The sequence below is a fragment of the Falco cherrug genome, chromosome 19 (assembly GCF_023634085.1).
Source record: "Falco cherrug isolate bFalChe1 chromosome 19, bFalChe1.pri, whole genome shotgun sequence".
Classification (NCBI taxonomy): domain Eukaryota; kingdom Metazoa; phylum Chordata; class Aves; order Falconiformes; family Falconidae; genus Falco; species Falco cherrug.
This window is the reverse complement of record NC_073715.1, coordinates 1,527,395-1,539,445: the sequence shown is the minus strand read 5'-3', so window position 1 is coordinate 1,539,445 and position 12,051 is coordinate 1,527,395. Positions and strand designations below refer to the sequence as shown.

The window sequence follows — 12,051 nt, the reverse complement described above, 5'->3', positions numbered from 1 at the left end:
CCATAGCAATGGTGAGGCAGGCTTCTCGCTGCCACCTGATCCCTCTGCCTCGTCCGCCGCTCGCCCTGCAAACTCCGAGACCATCTGCTGAGCCGTGCCACGGGCTGGAGTCCGCCCAGGTGCGAGTGCCCATCACCTGGGCTTCGCCTGCAGGGGAGGGGGAACCAGCCCCCAGTGCATGGGAGGGAGGGGAAGGGGGGTGGCGGGCAATTTCCAGTGCTGGGTGGAAGAAGGCGAAGGTAGGAGACTCCAGCAAGCAAACTGCAGGGGGGTCTGGGAGGACACACATGGATACGCGTGGGACGGGGGATACAGGAATTTTGGAGCAGGGAGTTCACTGATGAGGATGACAAACTAGGGAAGGTTTTCTCAGGACAGTTTAAAGGGAACATTTGAAATTGGAGAAGGGTGAGAGGCAGAGGCTCAGCCTAACCCACAAAAGCAATCGTTGTTTTACGGTTAGATAGAGGATCGGTGTTGCAGAGCAGTACCTGTGCGTTCCGGGTACCGCCTTCTTTCACTTTCTTTCTCTCCTCTCACTGAACTTTGCTACAGGTGAATTTTACAGCTGCGCTCAGGCAGGACCTACAGGACAGTTGTTGCTGCTGGTACAGCCTCTCTGGGAGAGGCTGTCGGTGGTCCGGGCACCCCACCGGTGCTCACCCGCTCCACACAGGCGCCCGCAGACCCACGCATCACGCAGCTGCCCGCACACAGACATGCGTGGATGCTGGCACAGCGTGGCCACGCAGCCCCGCTCCCACACGCGCCCACACTGCGGAGGCTGCGTGCCACTGGGAGCCACTGGGAAGGCTGTGCTGTTGGTCCCACTTCTGCAGTCACTGCTCCTCGTCCCACCCCGGCGCAGAGACTTGCCTGCCTGCCTGTCTCTCCCTCTCCCCTTTCCACGTTTGCTCCCATCTCTCTATTTCTCCTTTATGAAATATGCATGGAGAACAGATGTCGCCTTCTCCCGGAGCACCCCCACCCTCCTCCCTCCCTCTCTCCCTCCCTCCCTCCCAGCCCACCACCTCCATCCACCCTCCAGGACCACATCCAACCTCCACCTCCCTCCTCTCCCGGGGGCTCCAACCTCCCGCACAGCCAATGGCATCCCCTCTCTTGACTTTAATATTTATGAGGGGGGGAGCACCGGAGCGGCCAATGAGGCAGCCGGGGTCGGACTCGGCGTGCGAGGCTGGGATGTATATATAGCATATGGGGCACATGCCTCCTTGGGGTGTCCATCTCAACGCGCGGTGGCCCACTCGCACTCCTGCCCAAGGAGTAGCATGCCTGGGCCCCAAGGCTGCCGGGGTTCTCCCTGACCCCCCCAAGTCCATCCTACGGCGCAGGACGCTGCGCACACCCAGAGAAACTTTCTGCCTCTTCGATGGATGGATGAGCCAAGCAGTTCCTTGCTCCCTGGATTACTTGAGCTTCATCCTGCTGGAAGGGAAAATCTGGAGCCTGGGAATGGTCATCAGCTTGGGGGTAAGGTGTCCTGGGGATGGGTTAGCAGCGCCCCTGGATGCTGCTGCGAGGTTTGATGCTGTGGAAAGGGAAGCGTGGCAGGTGGGGAGGGGGATGGCGAGATCAGCTGCGTGGTCTGCGCGGGAAGGGAGCACAAAGCTGCGGGCTGTCTCGGGAAGGGAGCTTGACCTCGGTGCAAGGTTTGACACACAAGCCCCCGTGCGCATCCTTCACTTTGGGCTTGGCACTGGCACGGGGGATTCCTGACCAGGAAAAAGCAAAGGAACCTCCAGTCAGATGGCCGCAAAGTGGGTCCCAGGCACACTTTGCTTGGCCAGAGAGTCTTCTGCTGGTCTGGAGGGCAAGGGAAAGGGCAAGCAGGGAGCTGGGTAGCATTGCTTCCCAGCGGGGGCTTAAGCATCGCTGGGGTTTTGCTGAAGGCAGGACTGGAGCAAGCGTAGGTTGAGAAGAGGTTCTTGCAATAGATGAATTTGGGAAGATGACAGTTTACAGTTCATCTGAAGGAAAAGGAGCCACTCAGAACGCAAGTCACCCATGTGAAGGAAAAGCTTTTGAGGACTGGACTAACCCAGTGGAGGAGCAGTGGGCTAAGGAGTTTATTTGGGTCCAGTACTGAAAGTCATCTTCATGCAAATGATCCCGTGTCTCCTGCTAACATCCTTCTGCGACTGAGACCCCTGTGCAGGACTCCTGCCTCCAGTGTTTGATACACCTTCAATTTACTCACCAGGATGCTGAGATGGCGACAGCAACCTGTCCCACAGCCTGTGCCCTCTGCGGACTGCGGCAGAGCAGTGTGTGTTCCCGGGCTGTTCCTGGGCAGGTCACCATCCCCATCTGCCCGAGGAGAAGGAGGTTTTGCAGCTTCCCCTGCTCCAGGATGAAGTGACACGCTCGTGCCCTGGTGCTGGTGTTCTAGGAGGGGACAAGAGGCAGCTGGTTGTCTCCTTCCCTGCCCTGTGCTGAAACGATGGGGCCAGGAGGCAGCAGAGCCGCTCTGCAGCTTCTTGCCGGGGTGGCTGACCCACACGAGGAGCACACCTCCCGCATGGCCCCGGTGGGATGGGGCAGCGCCTGAGCGTGCAGAGCAAGAGGAGAACAGGCCTGTTGTTTTCAGAGCAGCAGTGCTGGGGTAAGAGGGAGGCAGAAGAGCAGCGAAGCTAGTGCATGAGATCAAACGCAGTTCCCTGTCCCTGAGAGCAGGGGGGAGAGTATATTAAAGCGAAGCTGTGCACAAATGAGCATGATCCTGGACGTACACGCACCAAATCCTCGCCACAGCCCAGGAGCTGAACGTGCAGAGCTGCTGTGGCACGTGTCCAACCCCAGAGCTGACCTTCCCTCTTTCTCCTGGCCCAACTGCAGCCTTTATGGAGCTGGCGCTCACAGCCGGAGCAGCATCCCTGCCCCGCTGCCGGAAGCCACGGTGGCTGGGAGCAATGCTCCAGGGATGGCTATTGTGAGTGGGAGTGGGGTGGCACCGGCAGCACGCAGGGAAACATGGCCGTGGCAACAAGCCTTCAGCTGGCCATGAAGGGCTGCAGCTGCTCACCAGCCATGAAGGACTTGCGTTGGGTGGTGATGACCCACGGGTGCGCTGCTCCCAAGGGCAGAGCAGCCAGCAGGGCACGAGTGCTCCTGCCACTGCCGGGTGCCAGAGAGGAGGTCCAGGTTCTGCAGGAAGGGCACAAGAGCAGAAGGAGAAAAGAAATTAAAGCAGGAGGGGAATGGGGAGGGTTGAGCAAGGTGCACGAGTCACGGCTGTAGCGGATGGCTGCAGCAGATGGGGCTCGTTGGGGAACTTGAGGTAACACACTGCTGCGCTGGCCGTGGTTCTTGGTCCCTGGCTGGTTTGTCCCTGAGGCTGGTCGCAGGGAGAGCAAGTTAAACACAAACCCAAACTCAGCCGCGCTCCAAGGACAGTGCGATTTATTGCAAGCTCCCAGCCTTGACAGGGCATCTCCACAGATCCCGAGAGCCACGTTTCCGTCAGCCCTTCCATCACCTAAGAGCTTCACAGGAGTAACTTTTTGTCTAGGATTTAGATGGATTACCAGTACTCTCATGCATAGCTGAAAGGTTTTGTGTTATAGAAGAAAAAAGGCCAGGATAATTTTTTTTAGTGGAATCTGAATCTCACAGCGCAAGGGTGAGCGTGTGTGCACGCACACAGAGATGCCTGACTTGGGGTAGATTTACAAGCATGGGTGTAAATGGTGTGTAAACGGATGTGGGATTCTCACAGAGGAGTTTTTGACTGTGAACATTTGCACATATGTGTTGGGAAATGTGTCTCTGTGTGTGTACATGTGTGTTTGTGTAAGCGTGCACAGGAACAGCCACATATATTGGCAGGGGGGGCTCAGAGGGGCCATGCAGACATTTCTATACATGCTTATGGGGTTCCTTGTGTTTCTTGAGCAGCGCTTCTGTGAATGCACATCAAGGGCTTTGCCCGCTGCCGGTCTTTTAAAACGGGATGTAGACTATTTCTTCCCAGTCATCACCTGTCCATATTAGTTTAGTTTCCATTTCTCAGTCGTATGGCTCATTACAAGCTTGTCAGGCCTGAGAGAAGTAATATGTTGTACATCTCTGCCTGGCTGGCTTCCCAGCCAGGCTGCTATCTCTTCCAGCAGCGGCTATTCCCCATCCAAAGTTTGTTTTTCCCCTGCTCCACCGCTGCCTTTGCCCTGCCCAGGGGGCAGACGCGCCTGCAGCAAGACCTGCTTTTCCCAGCGATGCTCCTGGGGTGCTGGAGGCATCTGTGCGGACCTGGGGCCCGGTGTCGGAGCCGTGCGGGGAAGGCAGCAGGGGGGAGGAGAAGGGAGAGGAGAGGCAGCTTTCCCGGCCAGCGGCACGGCGTCCCGGAGGGAGCGGGGAGCCAGCGTCTATTTGGACACATCAAGCAAAGCAGCTGTGTTGGGTTCCATATGTCGGGGGTGCCAGGATCCATGACATACGGGCTCATTTAGTATACAATAAGCCCCCCTTCCTCTTGCCCCTGCAGTCTGTTTTTCCCCTTTGCTCATCCACCACCTGTCATCTCTCCGGAGAGCCAGGAGAAATGGCTTCCACCTTCTCCCAGAGCCACCCCACCGGCTCCCTCCCCGCCACCCGTGACTGGGGACCCGGAGCCCCAGCCCGGCGGGGACAGGGTGTCCCCTGCTCCGGCTGGGGCCAGCACCGCAGGGCAGGTGGAGCGAGCAGCCGAGCTCTCCGGCTGTGTCTCTGGGCGATGCTGAGAGCCCCTGTGCTTCTGTTTTCTAGAGCACGCAGGAGGAGGTCGGCTCTGACACCTGACGGCTCCGAAACTGGGTCCTGCCACGGCAGCACGGAAGAGCCCGTGGTCCCTGTGCATGAGCGCGCGCGCAGAGGATATTTATTTATTTATCTTATTTCTTGAGTCCTGCCATCTCTCGTACATTATTTATTGTGAAAGTTGTCGCTCACCCAACGAGCTCTCTGGGGAAAAGGGAAAATTTTGGAATTCCCTTGCGGAGGCGGTGTGTGATGAGGAGGAAGAGGAGGAGAATAACCAGGGGGTTGCTGTGAGCCAGAGACCTTCTCTTTCAAGTAGAGCCGTTCTGCTGCGACATCGTGCCCGGGTCAGTCTGTCCCCCTGACGTACCATCTCTCTGAAGCACCTGTCTGTCCGTCCATCCCTCTTTTGCGAAGATGATGCTCAATTCGGACCAAACCGAGATCGACCTGCCCCCGACACACTCCGAGTCCGAGTCCGTCTTCAGCGACTGCGGCGGTGGCCGCGCGGGCAGCACGGAGGACGCCGGTGGCATTGGTTTGTGCGCTCAGTCCCGGATAGCCGAGCCAGGTGAGGCCATGAAGAAAGACCTGCAACACCTGAGTCGGGAGGAGCGTCGACGCCGACGGCGTGCCACGGCCAAATACCGGACAGCCCATGCTACGCGGGAGCGCATCCGCGTCGAAGCCTTCAACATGGCCTTCGCCGAGCTGCGGAAGCTGCTGCCCACCCTGCCGCCGGACAAGAAGCTCTCCAAGATTGAGATCCTCCGCCTGGCCATCTGCTACATCTCCTACCTGAACCACGTGCTGGATGTCTGAGCCGCCCAGCCTGCATCCCTCAGTCTGTCTGCCACATCTCCCACCTGAACATGTGCTGGGCATCTGAGCCAAGCGCTCAAGTCCCTCTGTCCATCTATGACCTGAACCACATGTTGGGGCATCCAAAATGCTGTGCCTGTGTTCATCCGTCTGTTCAAATGGACCGAGTCCCCAGCTCTCTGCTCTACCCGCTATCCGAACGATGTTCTGTATTTCCCCACCACCAAGCCCGCGTCCATCTGTCTTTCCATCCTGCCTGAGTCAGGCTGTTTGGTCCGTCAGCCATCTGTCTGTCCTGCTGGATCTGCTGCCTGAAGCCTGCGCTGGCCGCGTATGCTCCCGACTTCTGTCTGTCCTTTTGCTTCGCATCACTCTGGTGCTGCCTACGGGATCCTGAGCCTGGCCACCACGTCCGCTCCCTGACCCGCAGCAGGAGCCACCGAGCCCGAGTCTCTGTGTCTGTATATCACCTCTTTCACACAATCTGCAGAAAAACGGACCTGTGAAACACTGCAGCCCCAAGCAGTCCCAGGGTCTCATCCATCTGTCTGTCTGCACCTTCTGCCACCAGCTGCCCCACCAGCATGGCCAGTCTGGGCATTTTGTCTGTTTGCTGCTGTTCTGCCCCTGGCATCGTGCTGGGCACTTGTCCAGACCGTCCCCTCCACAGAGGGAGCACAGCCCAGGAGCATCCTCGGGCACAGAGCAGCTCCGCTGTCTTCGCCCTTGGGCTTTTGACACCCCAAAAGGAAGCACAAAGTGTGGTGCAGACCTGCCAGGACCTGGCCATGCTTTCCACCGACGACAGCAGCAGGTTCCCCTCGAGATGGAGCAGAGAGGCACGCCTGCTCGCTGTGCTGCCTGCGAGGTGCCCGGAGCCCCGCTCCCACGCCAGGCTGGAGCAGCACCCAGGGGTTCTCCAAGCCCTTCCATTGCATATCTGGTCTCCTTGAAGCTCAGCACCCTGCTCCCCAGACCTGTGCACCCCAGGCTTCACTGCCCAACCCTCCTTTGCACTAGTGCACGACCAGTGTGAAGCCCCCCTGGCCTGGCCCGCTGCACTGACGGATGCGACCACCTCGGGGTACCCGACCTCCCCGCACAGCACTTCATCCCTCCCCGCTCTTCCTCTCTCTCCCCTTCGGTGCTCCTGGTGAAAAAGGCCGGAGTGGGGTCACAAGCCTGGCACGGGGGCACTCCGGCACTCAGCTCCCCCAGCACCACGTCCCTCCTCTGCAGCACAGCTAGTGCCGCCAGGGCTCATGTGCGAAGAGGCTTTGCCCCCAGGTGTTGCACCCCCCACCACCACCATTTACACCAGTATGGCACTGGTGCAGCGTGACCTTTTGCAGCATGTGCTCTGCTGGGGTAAACTGCACTTTACCTGCGGCTTGCAGGGCAGCAGGGTTGGAGGTGGGGGAAAGCAGGCACAGCCCCTCTGCCCCAGCAGCCGGGGCTCTCCTGGCCCCTCCTAACATGGGTCAGCACTTTGGGAGAAGGAGGAGCGGGAAGGGAGAGCAGAGCTGAGCGGCCTTTCCTCCAGCGAGGGCACGCTGAGGCTGGGGAAAGCTCATTGCAGGAGTGAATGTTTTGCCTTGTTTTATGGGGGTGTGTTTGTTTGAAGTGTTAATTTTGCACTGGCAGTGGCAAGAGCACAAGCAGAGCCCAGGTGGGGACCAGGACCATGCAGAAACCGCTGGCTGAGCTTTGAGCCAACGCTCCGGGCTGGGAGCAGAGCCACAGCCTGGCCCACGGGGAATGGGCTGGAGCTGCCCTGCACTGAACATCACCAGGAGACAGGCAGTGGTCCTCCCCCGCGGGGTCAGTGCTGGGGGTGATGGACTTTGGTGTGCCAGAGACGAGATGTTCATGGTGAGAGAGCCAGTGCCATGTCCAGCAAACCCCCAGAGCCGGAGTGGGGGGTCCCAGCACCTGCCCCCCTCTGCTCTCTGGGGTCCTCCCCTCAGCTTTGTGCCCTCCCAAGGTGTTGGCCACTGCCCGTGCTTCTGTCCAAGCCCCAGCTGGGCTTCCCAGGACCTCGCAGTCCTTGGCTCCGTCCCACCCCTGCCTCTGCCGCCAGCTCCCAGCGCCGCCTCGCTCCGTACCTCATTTTCCCCCTCCCCGTAAAAGCAGGGAGAACGATCGCTACCTCTGTCTCGCAAGGACTCCCCAGGGAATGTGGGACCCCTGAGGGCTGGAGCAGCGGACTCTGGAGCTGGTGCCCCCATCACTGCAGCACTCAGCGGGGCAGGGGCAGAGCAATACAGAGCAGGGCAGCCCACCCTTCCCCTCCACTTACCAGCCACGTCTCTGTGCCACGAGGATATTTATTGAATTAATTTATTGATAAATGTTATTATTTATTTGCTGTTGTTGTGCACTTTTGGGAACGGAAAACTAGAAAATAAGAAGAAAAAAAAAAAAAAAACAATGACCACGGCGGAAAAACCAACCAACCCACCCTTGTATGCGGTGTGCCCCAGCGTTTGTTTGTCTTGGCTGTTCAGACTGTGCAAGGATTTATTATTTATGAGTTCACAAGGAAGTCGGGGAGGGGGAAATGAATTAAACTGCCAGCAAAAGAGAGATCTTGAACTTGGAGTGCCCGGCTTCCCTTTTTTTTTTTTTTTTCTTTTTTTTTAATCTTGTTTTTAACTGTCTCTTCCTTGCGCTGTTTGGCGGTGGTGGTGGGTTTTCCAAGGCAGGAGTGGATGGCTGCGGCCGTGCCTGTGAAAGGAGGTGGTGGGAGGGAAACCATCATCTACCGCTCCGGCCAGGGGACTGGGATGCGTCCTCTTGGTGCTCAGAGGATCCTACAAGCACCAGCCAGGCTGGGGCTCGCTCCGAGATGGGGTGCACGCCATGTCTTTGCCTTTCCCCATGTCTGCAGTCGCTGCTTGGAGCCCGCCTTGGGTTTTCTAGGACAAGCAGACCCCAAACGGCCCGGTCCTTCTGGTGACAGCAGAGGGATGAGGACATCTGGTCCAGACATCAGCATCTCCAAACACACCCGACAAACCACCTCTCTCTCCCGCATACCCTGGGGAAATTGGTGCTGCCCTGGCTCCGAAGCCACCCATTGCTTGACCATACACCTCTGCCTAGCAGAGGCCCCGCGGTCCCCTTCTCCATCACCCCCAGACCTCTCCCTTGCAAACCCCCAGCCCTCTCCCTGCTTCTTCAGCCACCCCGAAGCAAGTTTGCGGCTCGTCTCCTTTGTCTGCGCCGATCCCGCGCGTCCCTGGGGGCAGGTTGCAGCTGTTCACCGACTTGCTCCAAATTTCTTCATATAATCAATTGGCCTCGGCTGCAGCTCGGCTCAGCAGAGATGCGTCAAAGGGGAAATAATAAACATGGGGGGGGGGGGGGGGAGGGAGAGGGAGCAGGGGAAGAAAGCAGGGAGACTTTGCCTCAGGCTGCAGGGGCATGGGAGGGGACTTTGGGGATCCTCGGCGCTTTTTGTCCCAGCTCAGGGATTTCTCCCTGGTGTTGACCCCTTGGGATGCACCGTGTCCCTGCCGCCTGCATCCAGACGCAGCTCCTCTCCCAGGCTCTCCACTCGGAGGTTGGTGCGGGGCAGCCGTCTCCATCCCACCGCCGGGAGGTGGTACCCAAACCTCGGCGGGGCCGTTGTTCCCGGCTGCCAGCCCCAGCCCTGACATATGGTCCTCATTGTGCCGCGCACAATGGAAACACTTCATGCTAATTTAGATGCTGGTTCTGGCCTTGCTGTCATCTCCGACAGATTGGGTCCCTTGCCTGCTCTTTGTGCTCGCGGGCATCGAGGTAACAGGCAGCTCTGCTTCTCCACTATCTCCCGGAGCATTTTCTTAGACACTTCCCAACTCTGTCGCCACAGCTACTTCCTTCCCTCTTCCCCATACACATCTCCATCTCTCCATCCCTCTTCTCCATACACATCTTCATCTCTGCACCCCTCTTCCTTCCCTCTTCCCCATACACATCTCCATCTCTCCATCCCTCTTCCTTCCCTCTTCCCCATACACATCTCCATCTCTCCATCCCTCTCCCAGCCTCTGGAGGACACCCAGGGCACAGGTAGGTCTGTGCACAAGGAATGTTTTCATTTGAAAAATACCCATGGAAAATAGTCCTGAAGGTGGAGATAAACAGATGTGCATGAAACCGTGCAGCTGCTTTTGCTCAGTGGCAGTTCTGTGTCCCTGCCCCGGAGACAATGTGGTGGGGGTGGCTGCTGGCCCCATTCCACGTCCCTTCCTCCCCCAAAAAGGAGTAGCCGGGGCAGGACATGACATTCCAGTTTGGGAAGGGGGAAGGACACCCCTCGTTTCAGCCCGCTGCCCCAGGGCCAGGCTGCCTGCGTGTGCCCTGCTCCCCGGGGATGTCACCGTGGGCAGCAGCTGTGTCCCCAGCTCGCCTGCGTGAGGCGGCAGTGCCATCTGCCGGGTCCCCAGCACGGGGCCCTGTATGCTCACACCAGACCCCTGTCACCCCCCAGGCTGGGGACCCCCATCCCTGCCAGCCGGGCCCTGGAGCATCCCTGTCCTCTGCGAAGGGACCCAATGCAGCTCTCGGGCAGGGCTGGGACTGGGACAAGGGACAAAAGCGAACGGCACCCGTGCACACATGGGAGACCTTCCCAAAAGCATCTCCTGTGCCCCATTGTTTTAAACGCTCATTTCATGCTTGGTTTAGAGCGTGAGGGTCCCCCGAGGCCACAGTGCCCATCAGAGGCAGGCGACTGGGAGAGACAAGCCCTGGCCCAAGAGACCTAACAGTCTCACTAGATAAAGCACGGATCTGATCTCTCCGTATCTGATCCCATCCGCATCTGATCCCGTCCATATCTGATCCCTTCCTCCGAGACCTGGGGCAGGAGCTGATGGTCCATCAGACGCCTCACGCCCTTGATTTTGTGCCAGAGAGAAAGGATCCATCTGGACCGAGACCAGAGACAACGGCGTGGCAAAAGCTGGGTGTGAGGGCGTGCAGCAGGAGCAGCTTGGGATCCATGTGTGTGTCCCCAGGCAGGTTCCACACTGGGTGGCACTGGGAAAGGAGGGCCAGTGGCCCAGGAAGCTCTGGTGCCCCAGGGCTTGCAGACAAATGTCTGGGGGAATGGGTTAGGTGCTACTGATCCTGCCCGGGGCAGGGAGAGGCTAGCCACCCTGCTTCCTAGGATTCCTAATCTCTGGAGTTATCTGCCCAGAGCCTCTGCCCGCCTCCCTTTGGAGTGGGAAGCCTGGCCGGGATGCCTTGGGACCAATGGGCATTGGACCTGCCTGACATCTGATTGTTAGTCTGTAGAGTGGTGGGGCAGCTCTGGGCAAGGAGGGGGGGGTCCAGAGGGTGCGAGGGGGCTCAGGGCGGTGTATGAGGATTTGGCGAGGGCCCTGGGTCTTCCCTGCTCTGCAGAAGGTCATTTCCAAGAACAAGGCAAGACAGAGCTGGTTCTGGGAACTCCATTGTGCCCAGGAGATGGATGGGAAGCACCCAGCACCCTGTGCACTGCTGATCCCAGGTGCGCTGCTGGGACAGGGCTGAGCACCCTGCAGAGCCAGGCGGGCTCCTCTGACCCGAGAGCAGGGTGCAGAGGGAGGGGACCGTCCCTGTAAATCACAAGGTGGAACAATGCAGCCCTTCCCAGATGGCAGGGAGGCTCCAGCAACTCCAGCTGGCCAGGAACGTGCTCTGAGGGCCCATTAATCACTCCCGGAGCTGGAACAGGAGCAAGGGGACAGCCCGGGGCAGCTGGCTGCAGGGGGAAGGGAGAGCAGAGGGGGCCCACAGCCGGCAGCGACCCCCAAGCCCTGATGGGTCACAGGGAGCCACACTTGGCTGCACCCCCAAGTTTACACCTCAAGGCTGCTCGTGACTCACACAGGCCACTGAGCCAGGTGAGAAGGGGGGGCACTGATCCCCCAGCTCTGTGCCAGGAGCCAGGGGACCAGCACAGGGTAGGATCCCCCTCCCTCAAGCCTCCACAGCCGGTGCAGGACATGGCATCGTGTCTCCGCCATGTTGTAGGTGGAGGCAGAGAGGGACCTGGAGCAGCCCCCAGGCTGTGCAAGCTGTCCCAGGGAACAGGCCAGAGCTGGGAGAGCCCGGCAGAGCCCAGCTGAGAGGTCGGAAAACACTGGGATAAGTGTCACCGTCTGCGCTGCATGGGGCACCTGGGGGCAGAAGCCACGACGGCTCCTAGATGGGCTCCTCCGCAAGAGCCAAGACCCTCCATAAATAAGGGAGGGATAAGCTGGCCACACTCAGGGGGTCTCTCCTGAGGCACCCCAAGCTCTGTCCCCCAGCTTACAGCTCTGCTGCCGCCTCCCTCCGTACCTCTCTGACCCAGCAGCTCTCACCCAGCTCAGCCTGGACCACGTGTTTCTGGATGCTGCACTGAGGATGCTGCCAGCCATCATCCTCCTCGGCTTCTGGGGCACACACTGGTGGGGAGGTGACCCAGAGGGACCCAAAACATATGGGCTGAGCTGT

At 59.2% G+C, this 12,051-nt stretch overlaps 1 protein-coding gene across 1 annotated transcript; it reads left to right on the top strand.

Moving 5' to 3' along the window:
- The first annotated feature begins 1,062 nt into the window (after positions 1 to 1,062).
- On the top strand, positions 1,063 to 8,909 carry NHLH1 (nescient helix-loop-helix 1). The gene is made up of 2 exons (XM_027799059.2): positions 1,063 to 1,494; positions 4,765 to 8,909. The coding sequence occupies exon 2, from the start codon at positions 5,173 to 5,175 to the stop codon at positions 5,575 to 5,577; it is 405 nt and encodes a 134-aa protein (XP_027654860.1). The 5' UTR covers positions 1,063 to 1,494; positions 4,765 to 5,172; the 3' UTR covers positions 5,578 to 8,909.
- Positions 8,910 to 12,051: the final 3,142 nt, after the last annotated feature.